At 42.0% G+C, this 13,719-nt stretch overlaps 1 protein-coding gene across 3 annotated transcripts in view; it reads right to left on the bottom strand.

Annotated features, from left to right (window-relative positions):
- Positions 1–18: 18 nt before the first annotated feature.
- Positions 19–13,719, bottom strand: part of LOC135344558 (uncharacterized) — an 81,770-nt gene continuing 68,069 nt past the window's right edge. For all 3 annotated transcript variants that reach the window (XM_064541780.1, XM_064541782.1, XM_064541781.1), the window contains 47 exons: positions 13,590–13,712; positions 13,419–13,541; positions 13,235–13,360; positions 12,929–13,057; positions 12,605–12,775; positions 12,224–12,388; positions 11,938–12,126; positions 11,667–11,822; positions 11,433–11,615; positions 11,066–11,245; positions 10,722–10,844; positions 10,536–10,658; positions 10,335–10,469; positions 10,162–10,284; positions 9,686–9,823; positions 9,419–9,538; positions 9,023–9,262; positions 8,729–8,908; positions 8,427–8,648; positions 8,197–8,364; positions 7,955–8,134; positions 7,699–7,890; positions 7,337–7,572; positions 7,135–7,287; positions 6,976–7,070; positions 6,779–6,899; positions 6,668–6,716; positions 6,233–6,576; positions 6,135–6,180; positions 5,968–6,074; positions 5,800–5,863; positions 5,001–5,165; positions 4,657–4,950; positions 4,287–4,506; positions 3,944–4,107; positions 3,669–3,895; positions 3,420–3,596; positions 3,164–3,240; positions 2,999–3,101; positions 2,889–2,940; positions 2,546–2,844; positions 2,443–2,491; positions 2,225–2,334; positions 2,029–2,150; positions 1,669–1,937; positions 1,456–1,561; positions 19–1,278 (listed from right to left, as the gene is read on the bottom strand). In XM_064541780.1, coding sequence (XP_064397850.1) covers positions 213–1,278; positions 1,456–1,561; positions 1,669–1,937; positions 2,029–2,150; positions 2,225–2,334; positions 2,443–2,491; positions 2,546–2,844; positions 2,889–2,940; positions 2,999–3,101; positions 3,164–3,240; positions 3,420–3,596; positions 3,669–3,895; positions 3,944–4,107; positions 4,287–4,506; positions 4,657–4,950; positions 5,001–5,165; positions 5,800–5,863; positions 5,968–6,074; positions 6,135–6,180; positions 6,233–6,576; positions 6,668–6,716; positions 6,779–6,899; positions 6,976–7,070; positions 7,135–7,287; positions 7,337–7,572; positions 7,699–7,890; positions 7,955–8,134; positions 8,197–8,364; positions 8,427–8,648; positions 8,729–8,908; positions 9,023–9,262; positions 9,419–9,538; positions 9,686–9,823; positions 10,162–10,284; positions 10,335–10,469; positions 10,536–10,658; positions 10,722–10,844; positions 11,066–11,245; positions 11,433–11,615; positions 11,667–11,822; positions 11,938–12,126; positions 12,224–12,388; positions 12,605–12,775; positions 12,929–13,057; positions 13,235–13,360; positions 13,419–13,541; positions 13,590–13,712 — 8,204 coding nt within the window. In that variant the 3' untranslated portion in view covers positions 19–212. The remainder of the gene's footprint in view (positions 1,279–1,455; positions 1,562–1,668; positions 1,938–2,028; positions 2,151–2,224; positions 2,335–2,442; positions 2,492–2,545; positions 2,845–2,888; positions 2,941–2,998; positions 3,102–3,163; positions 3,241–3,419; positions 3,597–3,668; positions 3,896–3,943; positions 4,108–4,286; positions 4,507–4,656; positions 4,951–5,000; positions 5,166–5,799; positions 5,864–5,967; positions 6,075–6,134; positions 6,181–6,232; positions 6,577–6,667; positions 6,717–6,778; positions 6,900–6,975; positions 7,071–7,134; positions 7,288–7,336; positions 7,573–7,698; positions 7,891–7,954; positions 8,135–8,196; positions 8,365–8,426; positions 8,649–8,728; positions 8,909–9,022; positions 9,263–9,418; positions 9,539–9,685; positions 9,824–10,161; positions 10,285–10,334; positions 10,470–10,535; positions 10,659–10,721; positions 10,845–11,065; positions 11,246–11,432; positions 11,616–11,666; positions 11,823–11,937; positions 12,127–12,223; positions 12,389–12,604; positions 12,776–12,928; positions 13,058–13,234; positions 13,361–13,418; positions 13,542–13,589; positions 13,713–13,719) is intronic.

Raw genomic sequence — 13,719 nt, 5'->3', positions numbered from 1 at the left:
AAATTAATTAGTTGAAAATTAGCAAATCAAAGAAAAGTGAAATTTCACCATTATTATTATAATAGCAGCTTAAAAATAATGAATATCAGCATAATAATAATTATAGTATATACATCTATAGTATTCAGCAATAGCAGTTAATAAAAGTATACTTTATTAGTTGTTCACATTAATTAATTAGCTATACATTATGATAAAAGTAACGGTCAGTCTCACATGAAGGTTGAGTGTTCAGCGTCTTCATTTTGTTCCACTGGCTGAACTTGCTTTTGGCTGAATGTTGCTGACTCATTTGACAATGTAATAGAATCGAGGAGGAATGTCTGGGAAACTGGCTTGAGGTCTCTCGTTATCGTGCTGTTGTTAGAAAAGACAATGTCATTTGTTTCTTGTGAGGGTGTCTCTACATTAAGATCGTAGCTTTTTGAAGAGAAGTTGACTTTTTCTCGTAGCCCGTCTTCATCATCATACGTTATTTTCTCTACTTTGTAAGTTGGTCGCTTTAGTTTGATGTAAACATGAGGTGGTAGTTGTCTGGGTTTCTTTGGCTTTTCAGTATTTGGATTACTATCAGCATTACCATTTTCAATAATGAATGAGTTTTCGACTTCATCTTCATCAATGTGGTCCGTGGGTTCGAAAACAGGTGACAGCTCGAACGATACTTTACGTCCATAGTCTTTTTCATTTTCAAGTGTTTTTTCGACAGAGCGTCTAATTGTGCTGGTGGATCGTCCATAACTTTGTCCATAGCTACTGAGTTCAGTGTCACCCGATTCAGAGTCAATTGCAAGCTTTTTCTTTCCTTGGGGTCTTTTGTAATTTGAATGCGAGTTACCCGACATTGATGACAGTGGTGCAGTGAGTGATTTCTTCTTCCTGTATTTGTTGCATGTGAGTAGGTTCTTCCACTCATCGCGAACGTCACTCCCAATCACACAGAAGAACAGGAACAACATGAATCCTTGAGTGGTGTTGAAGATGACAAATAGCCACTGGAACACGATTGCACCCTCACCAATACTCAACGCTCCAAAGAACCACGAGAGACCAAACATTATCATAACACTCACAATACTGAGTAGAGTCTTAAAAATTCCTTTAGCACGTTTTTTCTGCTCTTTATCTTTTTCATTCTTCAAGTTAACCAACTTCTTTTTGCTGTGTTTGATTAACACTCGGGTAATAATGATGAACATGAGGGTGTTGAATAACAGCACAAAAACAATCGGAGCCAGAAATATCCCATAGAGGAGTCTGATGTCCCTGATGAAGCAGCTGCAGAAATAGACACAAGACATCAAACTTGTGCACCATATACAAACAAACACTACATGTACATGTAAGTATTTAAGCCTAAGGATGATTATGCATCTATACTGGGGTAACACCCTACTAACACCCACACAAAAGGTATAATTATTAAGTGTATGAAATGTATATACATAAACTTACTATCCAGAGACGTTGCGTTCCACTGCATCCTCTCCAATTAAAACGAGGTAGTTCTCTTCAGTGGCCAAAGTGCTCAGACCAATCACAGGGAAAATGAGGGGAACACCTAAAGTTGGAAGGGAGTTACACAATATTATTATTGAATTACATGTACATGTATATATCACATAGCAAATTAAATATGCATCGTGCATTTTAATCATGCACACTCACCCCAAGCTATGAATGACATGAAGACGGTGAACTTGATCATGGAGACTCTGCCAAAGATGTCAAAGATGAGCTTCTTACCCATGAGCAGAGCCTCAGCCCCCATCCAGAACACAGAGGCATGAGTGAAATAGAGGATTACTACTGAGAAAAAGGTACAGAGCTCGGGCACCTCCGTGCGATTCACACCAATCAGGAAGGACAGCAACATGCACAGAATAGCAACACACAACTGAAGGTGGAATTTGGAAGCATCTTTCACTCTTACTTTCCTGTAAACATAAGGACAGGAATGAAAATTATGTACAAGGATATAGACAGTTGCTATGAGCTTCAAGGTAGCTACTATAATACATGTCTCACTTGAAGTAGAGCATAGTGAATATGGTGATGATTAGCCCAATGATGGACAACACACTGCCAACGATGCTCAGAGTTTCAAGAGCAACTCTAACATCATCCGAGATGGGTGGTGCATTCACATTCTACGTACAGGGAGTGAATATAAGCATGCACTCAGTGTCCAAACAATTGCTACATGTATAAAGAGGAGACTTACAACTAGGATGGCAAAATTGGTCAGATGACTGCACTTGCACTCGACCTCTCCAGTACTGCCGCTATAGCTGACCAATTCACAACCTTTTGTGGACCAGTTGCCTCCACCATCTATATATACACACATAAATTAGGAAACAAAATATCAGAGAACTGTTTGTCACGGCAATGATATATGTGGCAAATTACATGCAAGTGGAATATTTTGTTATATCTCACCTCCTATACTGTTGAAGACCCAGGAGACACAGATGGGCTCTGACCAGTTCTGTATATAGAGAGAGAGCTCATGACAATGTAAACTGAGGAGTAGCTGACTCACGAGTCCTTGCAGTGCTCGTTGAGATTGGAGAGTAATGTTGACAGGATCTGTCAAGTTCCTCACGTCAGTGTCGGCCACAGCAAACCCAAGTACCACAGAGTCAGCTGTGTAGTTGTAGTCACTGGTGTTGGCAGAGACAGGAGGGGTCAGTTGGAAGAGTGTTGTATCTCTGTAAGAGGTGAAGATGAGTCCGGCTACAGTGTTGTCTGTGGAGATGTTAAACACTTGAGGAGGGAGAGAGATGGAGAGGTTGACTAACTCCACTGTCGAGTTGGACAAATCCAGCCTATCAAGAATGCCTGTACGGACAAGGAAAAGTATATACACTACTTCACATTCATACTTTTAGGAGTAATGAACGTTTTCCCTTTCTCTAGTAGTTTCGTCTGGTTCTCCTATGAGATAAATAAGATATCACTGATGAAATATATATAGCCATAAAAAAATACTCACTCTCAGTACTTGAAGGGATACTGTTTCTTCAACTGCTTGGTACATAACATTCCTGTCTTGATTGGCCAAGTTACCAGCTACGGCTTCAAATGAATTCACAAGGCTGCATATAAAGATACACACACACGGTGAAACTAAACAAGGCCCAGCATTATCTGGACTCACGAGGATGACCTCTGTTTCACAACACTTTCAGGCCAGTCTGACACATCGTTCACCACAGATATTATGTTCTGAGTAAACTAGAAATAGGGAAGATTGTCTGGTGATTAAATGTATGGGTATTCTATGTGAAGCTTCATGTCGGAAGTTACAGTAAATAAACATAGACATAATTATAGATAAGCACGGTACATACATGTATGCAGTATGAACAAAAATTAGACTGGTGGCATGCAGTAAATTGGCTTAATTGTCTTACATTGGTTGATACAGAGAAGTTGTTTGTTTCGATCAGGTTGCCTACAATGTTGTCGTACACGTTCACAATGAGGTCGAGGTTGGCTTTTGACTGTTCATCTGATTCATCCAAATTGGACACGATACTTGTAACCTGGCTAACTACTTCCTCAGCATTGACAGCAGTCACAGATTGTTTCTACACAGAACACACATGCAGATTATAATAAGCTGAAGCTTATATGACAGCTATTAGCTAAGATTAACATACTACAATACTCTTAGCTAGCAGTTGCAGCTCGAGTGTATCACTGGTGATGCAATTCTTGAGGTTAGCGTTCTCCCAGCGGAGGTGACTCAAACACAGTCTACTTCCAGTGGAGGCATTGTTGTAGAAGCAACTTCTTTGAATGGCACTTCCAACCTGAGTCTCACTCCACAAGTACTCTCCACGACGGTCGGGTGTGTCTATCACCTCATTGTTACAGAAACCACTCCCTAAAGAAAGGATTATGTATACATGCAGAATATAGACCACAGGTTTACTTGATATGTTCAGTTGCACTGGGCCTAATTGCAGGTTGTTCTGCAGCCTGCTACTGAAAGAGCTGTCTTGTAAGTATTCCAAGAGTGTGTCCGCGGAGAGCTGAGGTACATTCACTATTAGGCACTCCACACGAATCATCTTGTCGGCAGTGTCCTCAGGGCGACTGTACACGGCAATGATGTATACATTATAGAGCCAACTTAGAAAAGATCAACTGAGTGTACTGTTGACATTCCTTGCTATGCTGATTATGCTAGATGAAAGCTACTGTTGTTATTGTACATGAGGCACTGGTGTACTAGTCACATCCCTGATAATGAGAGCTACAAGTTATTCACGCACCTTGATACAGGGTTGCATGTTGTTCTGAGTTGGGTAGCAGAGAAAAAGTTGTCATGCACAGTGTTGATGATGGAGCTGTTGAGAGCATCCAGTACTGCCTTGCTCAGCACAGCGCTCACTAGACTCTCACTGCGCACATTGAGCTTACTGTAGGCCATCTCATAGGGCAGAATGGAGAACCGAATATAGCGAGTTGTTTGGGGGGCTGTCACAGGAACATCTGTAATTAGGAGGCGAAAGTATAGTTTATCTTATCGTAATTCAGGTGATTCTTGTCGTGATCGAAACACACCATATCACTAATTTCTATGACTTTTGAATTGAACGGACACGAGTATGGGTAGCTAGTGAACATAAAAAATATACAAACCTTTGACTTGAAGAGTGATCATTGCTGTGTTGTTGATGACAGCATTACTGGCCACGCAGACATACGTTCCCATGGCAATCCGTTCAGCACCGACACTGGCTCTGAGGACGTCCCTCCTCCGAGTGCCCAAAGTGACCTCACTGCGACTGAGACGATAGGCGTACAGTTGGCCGGGCTTCTCCTCAATCACAGGGGGAGGGGAAGTGGACTCAGGGGAAATGGAACTATCCCCAACTCCTGATGACACTATCACCTGTTCTGGAACCGTGGCATTTAGCTCAACAACTTTTGCACCTATAAAAGACAATGCAGGTAATTTTAAAGGCAGGATTTTAACCACTCACCAGTATTTTTATTGTACCAGGTGACCTCTCCACTGAAGTTTCCGGTGGAGATACAGGTAACTTGGAAGTCATGGCCCACCTCCACTTCGTAATTATTGTCAGGGTGGCTTGTGACAATAAGAGGGTCTGTCTCAGTGTACTCTATGGACACCTCAGGGCGAATAGCTGTGAGGTGGGAAATACATCAAATTAGTAACACGTTAAGTATAGAATATACCACACCTACTCGGAGGATATGTAACCACGGATGCGGAAGATATACGGGAACGGGTGCATATCTTTCCGAGTAGGTGTGGTATATACTTATACCACGTGACCGAAGCACTATAAAAGTACCTCCCCCTAAGTAACAATTGAATACACGATGCATACTGACAAAATAAGCGAGGCTATGCCGGATTTTGCAAGAGCTAGTTAAGCAACACGTCGTCTTATATAGATGCTTCCTAGGTCCAAGTATTGTGCTTGCAAGGCTCTCCTTAGTTAAAATGTATCCTATGGACCCAGGAGGCTTAATTAGACATCTTGTTGCAGAGCAGCTTTCGTATTTCTGCCGTTACTTTGTACCGTCAAGCATGGCTCCTTTCTGTTTACTTACTTTCTTGAATTGAACAATTGAAAAAAACTTGAAAACACCTATGTGCATGCCTGGGGCTATAATTATGTTCTTCTTCTTAATGTATCATACAGCTGTTGACCAATGATGTGGTGACGTATGTAAATGTGGTAGGTAGATCAGCTACCAACGTGCACATAACTCCACAAATTTTTGTGTATAGATACTATTAGAAGCACTCACGAATGCATTCTGTGGCACTGGGGTTGCTCAAAAAGCCAGTGTCGCATGGTAGAGGATCAATATTCTGCAGAGAGAGAGAGAGAGAGCAAAATTATACTTCACATGCTAGTCTTTAATTACATCTGCTTTAAAATGAAAACTGAATATCAGTTATTGGATGTAACGTACCACAAACACTCCAAATGTGCTGAGGTGGTCACATTGACAGATTACCCTGTCCAGAAACTTGTCACCAACTCTCTCACATCCCTCCGTGCTCCAATCACCCTGACCACCTGATGTGGTGTCATAATTATGATTAATATGACATCATCACATACTACTATACATCATACCTTGAGCACTCTTGTCCCAGTAGACACACAGAGGTACTTGGGACTCCTAAAAGAGTTCATATCACACATAACCAGTAAGAAAAATCTTATAAACTCACATTCGACTGAAGTTTCAGGATGATGGTGACCTTGGTGTTGTTTGGTAGATTACGAACATCGTAGCCAACCACAGTGGCTGAAACTAGGGAGGAGGCCACTTGAAACCGACCAACTACTTTTGGATCAGTGATGTTGGAGAGTCTATACTGAGTCTCATTGGATATCGGGAAGAGAGCGGAAGAGTCGTATGTGTTGAAGAGAACACTGATGTTATCAGCTGCCGTCAGGTTTTGGAAAAGGTTTTGGAAAAGGTCTTGAGGCAAGGTGATTGATAGGAGACCCGCAGGGACAGCCAAAGCGTTGCTGTACACAGTTCCAGCTTCATCAGTCGCTAAGGAACCTCCTAAACATAAGAATTATTGCTCTTAAGTAAACTGGTCAGCTTATTAATTATATAGCGATAAGCATAACATTTGCCATGACACTATAATTACCAGATGAAGAGAATGTGAGTCCTTTATTCTCTAGTTTAATCTGTTCCTCCTATGAAAAGTAATAATTATGATAATCAATTAAGAGATAACCAAATGAAAGGCTATACTCACTTTAAATCCCAAGAAGGTGATGGATTTAGAAGTGAAAATAGTTGTAACATTTGTAGTTCCCTCCGGTATTTTCAGCTCTCTTGTGTAGTCTGATATTACTCTCTCCAAATCCAGGGCAATCCTGGGGTGAGCAAGAAACACAAGCATGGCTTATCAATGCATGAGTGCATGAAGTCCCATGAATAAGTTTTTCTTACCTTGCTGAGAACTTTCTGAGAGTGTCATGTCTCCAGTTTTGCATTATCTCCAAAGTCATCACTAAGTTGTTAATCTCTGCTGGCTCTGCTGAGCACTGTGCATCGAGGTGGTATAATAGGTGATATCAATAAGACTCAGTCTGACCACTGTATGCTTACCCTGTTCTCCGAAGTGCAGCGCCCTATTTCAGAAACAAGATTCGCAATCCTTTCAAGAATATCGGAACTTTGGTCCTCTTCAGTGGTTGCCATGGTGACTGCTTCCATCAACCTCACAGTGACAGACTCCAAGTTATCGTCTGTTACACGACTCTAAAACAAGCAGAATTATTAAATATACTGAGAATCTTTCCTATCTTACCCCAGTAATGTTTAGAAGTCTAGATTTGGTGAAAGTGAGACAGTCTCTCAAGTCCACCTTTTCCCAATTGCCATACTCATTGCAATATCTGAGAGCCATGCCACGATTGACCAGTGTTTGATTGTCTCTGTCCACTGCTCCATAGACACATGACAAAGAGTCGCTCTCCTCGGCAAATATCCTCATCCAATTGTAGGCCCCACGTGTGGTTGTCGAGGTATCATTCTTGCATGTGGCTATTGAGGACAGTATTATTTTTTTGAAGATAAAAAATTGTGGATATTCAGAAATAAGGTCATTGGCTATAGTATACTATGGTTAAAATAGACTCTTTGACTGCATTGTCGTACTGTCTGACGCACCATTACACTCCACACCAATGTCTTGGTCATGATCACATCTGGTGAGTCCAAGTGTGTTGAGAGTGGTGGAGCCTCCGTTTAACAGACAGTCAAATAGTGTGTTGTCACGAGCATCACAGAGTAGGTCAGTCAGGAAGATGGGTCCAGTCCCAGGGTAGATATCCAGGTCTGACTGAGACTGAGCCCTTGCACCTATACACAATACAAGCATTCAGATAATCTGAATGAGTACATGCATGCATGTACATGCACTCACCCTCTCTATCGAATCCCAACTGGCCACAGACGATTGTGGCGTCTGTATCACTGAAACCGTTGTCACAGACAGTGCCCCAGGCATTGTTGAGACACACCTCCAGCCGACCCTCTCTCACGTTGGTGCCATTCTCTAGTCTCACCTCCCAGTTTGTGCAGTTTGAAGAAACAGTGTTTAGATCTTTGAGAGGTGAGCAAAAAATACATTACCATCATGAAAACTATAAAATTAGCAGGACCAACCTTGACAGGATATGTAGGCATTACTCAAAGTGTTGCTGCAGTCAGCCAAAAGCTGGTCAGACACAGCACAATCAACCAGGCTATTCTCACTGCCCACACACGTGATGTTCTTCTGGTACAGTCTATCAGTCTGCCCCTGGAACTGATTGTCCTCTCCGTTGATGGCACCTGCACAGGTGAGGACAAAACAAGTAAATTGCTTACATTGTCTCATGTTCACGTGGTCTCACCTGCTCTGGAGAATCCCAGCTGAGCACAAGCCACTGAAGCATCGGCATAGTCAAAGACATCAATGCAGACTGGTCTCCACACTCCCTCTTCACAAATCTCTAGTCGACCAGCTGCCAATTCCTCTTCAATGTAAAAAGAGGAATCAAGAGGTGGGTTTAGCCCGTTGTAGAAGTCGTCTCCATCACCAGCAATGATACGCACACTCTCATTCATACATATAGCTGTAGTATGAGTCGGTAAAAGTGTATGTACATAGAGTAAAGACTGTATATAGTAATGCAGGTAAACACACAACTTATACCTCCACATTGCACACCAGCATCCTCCGAGTGTTGGCATATATGAGAGTTTGTGAAACGTTGACACTCGAGTAGAGAGCGCTCATTTCCAGAGCACCGTAAGTTATCAAGCAGAAAGGGTGTATTAACGGGAGCAGCCCCGTAGAGTCGTGGAGAGCGCTTTATGGGAACCACACTCGTGCCTACAGGAGACATGCAGAAGTATAGTATACTATCGTGAGTCTGACATACTTGCTACTTGAGTATAAAATTATGCCACCAAGCTGCGTGTTTGATTCAAGAATGATATTGCTTACTTGAGCTGTATCCGAGCTGTGTACAGACCACCCTTGCTTCCAAAACATCAAAGCGATCATCACAGACAGTCCCAAACTTGTTTTGCTTACACACCTCCACTCTTCCCTCGAGAGTCTCCCAAGACTGGGAACAGTTCTTTTTTTTGTTCTTGTATAAACAGACAGAGGAATCCTCCAGTGATATTGCTACGTACTGAGTTGAATTGCCCTTGGCCAGCCTTACTGTGCCATCAGTACACTCTGGGAGGAGGGGAGATTATAGCTAAGTAACATTGGGCTGACACTGGAAACATAAGGTTGTAACTTGTAGCATACAAAGTAAAGGTCAAACATGCCTTATACATCAAGCTAGTAGCTGGAATAATGTTAGCAGCTAGCACTTTACAGGATACTTACTGCAGGTCCTCCCATCTCCATTGAAGCCAGGAGAGCACTGACAACTGAAGCTGCCCACAGTGTTCTCACACAGAGCCTGATCAGCACAGTTGTCATTACCCAGAGCACACTCATCCACGTCTACAAGGAAAACAGCCGGGTAACAAGAGACATACATGTACAAGTATAGCAACAAATCATGTCAGGCAGTATTTGACCCTATACATGTACCTTCTATACATAGCCAAATATAAACTTGACACACCCAATATAATAATGGCCACTCACCAGTGCAGTTAGCACCGTTACCAGTGTAGCCTGACAGACAGGAGCACTGGTAGCTGCCGAGAGTATTGGTACAACTTGCTCTATCCTCACTGTCACAGTTGGTCAGTGTCGAGTGAGGAGACAAACATTCATTGATATCTGAAGTGAGTTAGAAGTTAGTTCAGTGAGTTAGTAGGCCTATGTTCATTAATTTTAGACATGTTGCAGGGGCAAAATACAGTTTGGGGGGAGGGACAAGCCGGATATTCGTGTCCGATAGTACATGACTAATATTGTGGAATGTGAGCTTTGTAAAATATTCAATACCGGTACACCCAGGTGATATTTATATAGTGACATGAGCCGCCTACACAGTTTCCACAGTACCAAACAATGTTACATCCATTCAAAATTGCATGTACTTAAATGGGGATCTGGGTAAATGGCTCCCCATAAAGTTTTGTATTATGACTGTTCGTATAAATTATAGAGCTTACCAGTACAATTTCGTTTCCCTTGGTTCAGCTGTAAACCGACTGGGCATTGACAAGAGAATGCACCGACAGTGTTTAAGCAAGTGTGTGAACAGCCTCCTTTGTTTGTAGAGCACTCGTTAATGTCTGCAGGAAATCATGCTCAAACAGTTACATCAATTAATCTGTCAATTCACCTTCGCATACACTGTTTGTTGCATTTTCAAGGTGTCCAGGTATACAATTGCAAGTGTAGCTGCCATTGTTGTTAACACAAACTCTTTTTACATCAACGGCACATGGATCAGGATCTTGTTCACATTCATTCACATCTAACGGACAAAAACAGAACGATTGTATGGGTCACTACATGCAGTGTGCATATAGAGTTAACATACCGATACAAGTGCGTCTATCACCGTCTAGCTGGTAACCAGTTGGACAGGTGCAAGAGAATGAGCTGACAGTATTTTCACAATCGTTAGAGCATCCTCCATTGTTTATTGAGCACTCATCAATGTCTATATGTATAGACACGAAAAAAAATCAGCCTGTGAGCATAGAGATACAGTTGATTGCCTCACCTGTGCACATGGTGAATGGGTCTCCCTGGAATCCATCACGACAGACACAGTTAAAGGATCCAGGAGTGTTGATGCAAGTACTGTTACCTCCACAATGCCTCTCTTTAAGACACTCATTCTCATCTGAACAACATTTACACTATTATACTTGCTAGTCAATAAAAAAAAACTTCGTTATGCCCTCGTGCATTACGTCACTTCAGTGCCAATATTTGATATAATTATTGCAGTCCGCTTATCTAATAGCCAATAATTATATGGAGTGCATGCAATAACTAATCATAGAGTACAACAACAAAAACACGACTTAAAAATCAATGCAGAACAAAGGAGTTAGTGTTCACCTGGGCAGATGACAGCCACATCTTGAGAATGTGTGCAGGTGTGGATCCCGAGAGACCCAGGGCAGTCTATCAGATTCGCCTCTACTCCAGTACAGCCCAGAGCACGGAAGAAGATTGGTCCACTGCCAGCTGTGTAGTCAGACATGGACACGGACGTGAAGGAGATGGAGCCACCCGAATCTGTGAAAGGAAAACTTTTCTTTGAACTCATCTTTTGAATTCTACATAGTTATTTTGTACTACACGTAATGAATACAGATTGGCTCATTATGCCATAATTAAGCCCTGTATAAAATTGTTGGGTGTATTATATGTACATTGTGAAAATAATCACTTGCAAAAGACTATACTTAAAAAATACACTCACCAGATCCTGTAAAACTCCCACACACAACTTGAGCATCTTCATCATTAAACCCCTCAGAGCAAACAGTGCCCCAGGCACGGTTGATGCACACCTCCACTCTCCCGTCCAGAAGATCAGAGCGGCTGTCGTTGACAAGTCGTACATTGTTATCAGAACAGTTTGCGTTTGTAGTGGTGCTGGGGTCTAGTGAAAATAGAGGAAGGTAATTAAACACTATATAAACACTTTAAATACCTTGACAGACAACTGAAGCGATTTCACATCTGTGGTCAAAGCTAGTTCTATCAAAAGCACAATTTCTGAGTTCATTTTCAGTGCCTTTACAGGACACACTATTCAAAGCTGCTGACTGTCCTCCACTGAACCGGTCTCCCGGCAAACCGATGGCTCCTGCATGAGGCGCAAAATATTTACAAGCAGCCCAATATACAAAGACGTACATCTAAGATAGAATAGAACCGAATAAACACAAGACTGTCATATGCATGTAATACCAAGCCCATACCATATCTAGACAGTCCAATTTCTCCACAGACAACTGAAGCCTCTTCATTGTTCCAGTTTTTATCACACACTCTTCGATACTGTCCCTCCACACACATCTCCACCCAACCCTGACGTCGAGTGTCATTCACATAGGCAATCAAGCTCTTTGAGCCCACCATCAGTCGCACATCACCCTCCTCACACACCGCTGAAAAAGAAGAAGGAAATAGAATATATGTTTGCACCCTACATGATAGACACTATGTATTTATAGCCGAGCTGACATGGCCGAAGTGAGTGCTCACCTCCACATCTGACAGCTGCATCCTGAGTGTGACCGTTGGTGCAGGTCACAGAGGACCTTGTTGTGCAGTTAAAGAACCACTGCTCTGTTCCATCACACATGTAGCTGTTCTGAATCATGGGCCCTGTCCCCAGTCCATACCGACCATCTCGCACCGGAAATGAAGCTGTATATGAGACTACGATGATTTTATTATACTGCATTGTAACATTACCTGTAACAATAATTATTTTACATGCATGAACATGAAACTATAGTACCAAAATTAATAAGGAACAAATTTACAGCATAATAATTATAATGATTTGATGTATACTGAGGGATTTGTTATTCATAACATAACTGTTACAGTATGTCTTGTGACACTAGTGTACTGGCTTACTGGTGGCAGGAGAGGAGAATCCCAGCTGATGACAGACGACTTGAGCCTCCAGCTCATCAAAGAACAAGTTGCAGACACTCCTGTATTCATTGTCAGAACACACCTCTACTCTGCCCTCCCTTGGTGATATAGACACTCTATTCATGAGCAGTATGGCACCCTCCGTACAGGCTGGGGGAGAAGTAGATAAAAATGTATAACCTCAAATCTCATGCTTAGAACATGCTCTATAGACAGAACATCACTTTTTGTAAGCAATTGAGGAATCAACTGAATTAAGGCTTCTCAAAGTATTGTACGTTAGAGTAGCCACTATCGACTCACTGCATTGAGACGTAAATCCACTTCCAATGTATCCATGGTTACAGGAGCAGTTGTAGGAGCCTCTAGTGTTGGTGCAGGCTGCTCTTTTGTCGTCACAGTCATCGATGGCTTCTACGCACTCATTAATATCTGGGGAATAGAAAGAAGCACTCTCTTAAAATGTTATCATAACGTATTGAACACGTTACGTATTACATGTGTTGCTTTTACAAGTTCTTACTAGATATCAGCTACATTTCCATGTAAACCTTCAATTAGCAAAAACCACAACTATGAAGCTAGATAGGTTTTACTACATCAGCCTACCAATACAGTTCTGCAGTCCACCCCCAGTGAAGCCAGTGTTACAAGTACAAGTAAAGGTGCCCTCGGTGTTAGTACAGTTAGCATCCACATGACATGGAGGTGGGTCTCTACCACACTCGTCAATGTCTGAGTGTGGAAATAGGTTATTAGAGGATGATTGAGATGACAAGAATATTGTACTAACCCGTGCAGTTACGTTCGTTATCATCCAAACTATAGCCAGTGTTACAGGAGCAGCTAAAGTTGCCCTTAGTGTTGGTACAGATGTGTTCACAGTCTCCGTTATTAACAGAACATTCGTTATTGTCTGTTAATAAAATAATACACAAGTTACAGGAGTGAAAAATGAACTCACCGCTGCAGTTGAATCCATTGCTGTCTACAATGTACCCTGAGTCACAGAAACAGTTGAAACTGCCTTCAGTGTTGTTACAATTCTGCTCACAGCCTCCATTGTTCATAGTACACTCGTCGATGTCTGAATA

This window comes from Halichondria panicea, chromosome 11 (genome assembly GCF_963675165.1).
Source record: "Halichondria panicea chromosome 11, odHalPani1.1, whole genome shotgun sequence".
In the NCBI taxonomy this organism is placed as follows: Eukaryota; Metazoa; Porifera; class Demospongiae; order Suberitida; family Halichondriidae; genus Halichondria; species Halichondria panicea.
This window is presented reverse-complemented; position numbering and strand designations above follow the sequence as displayed.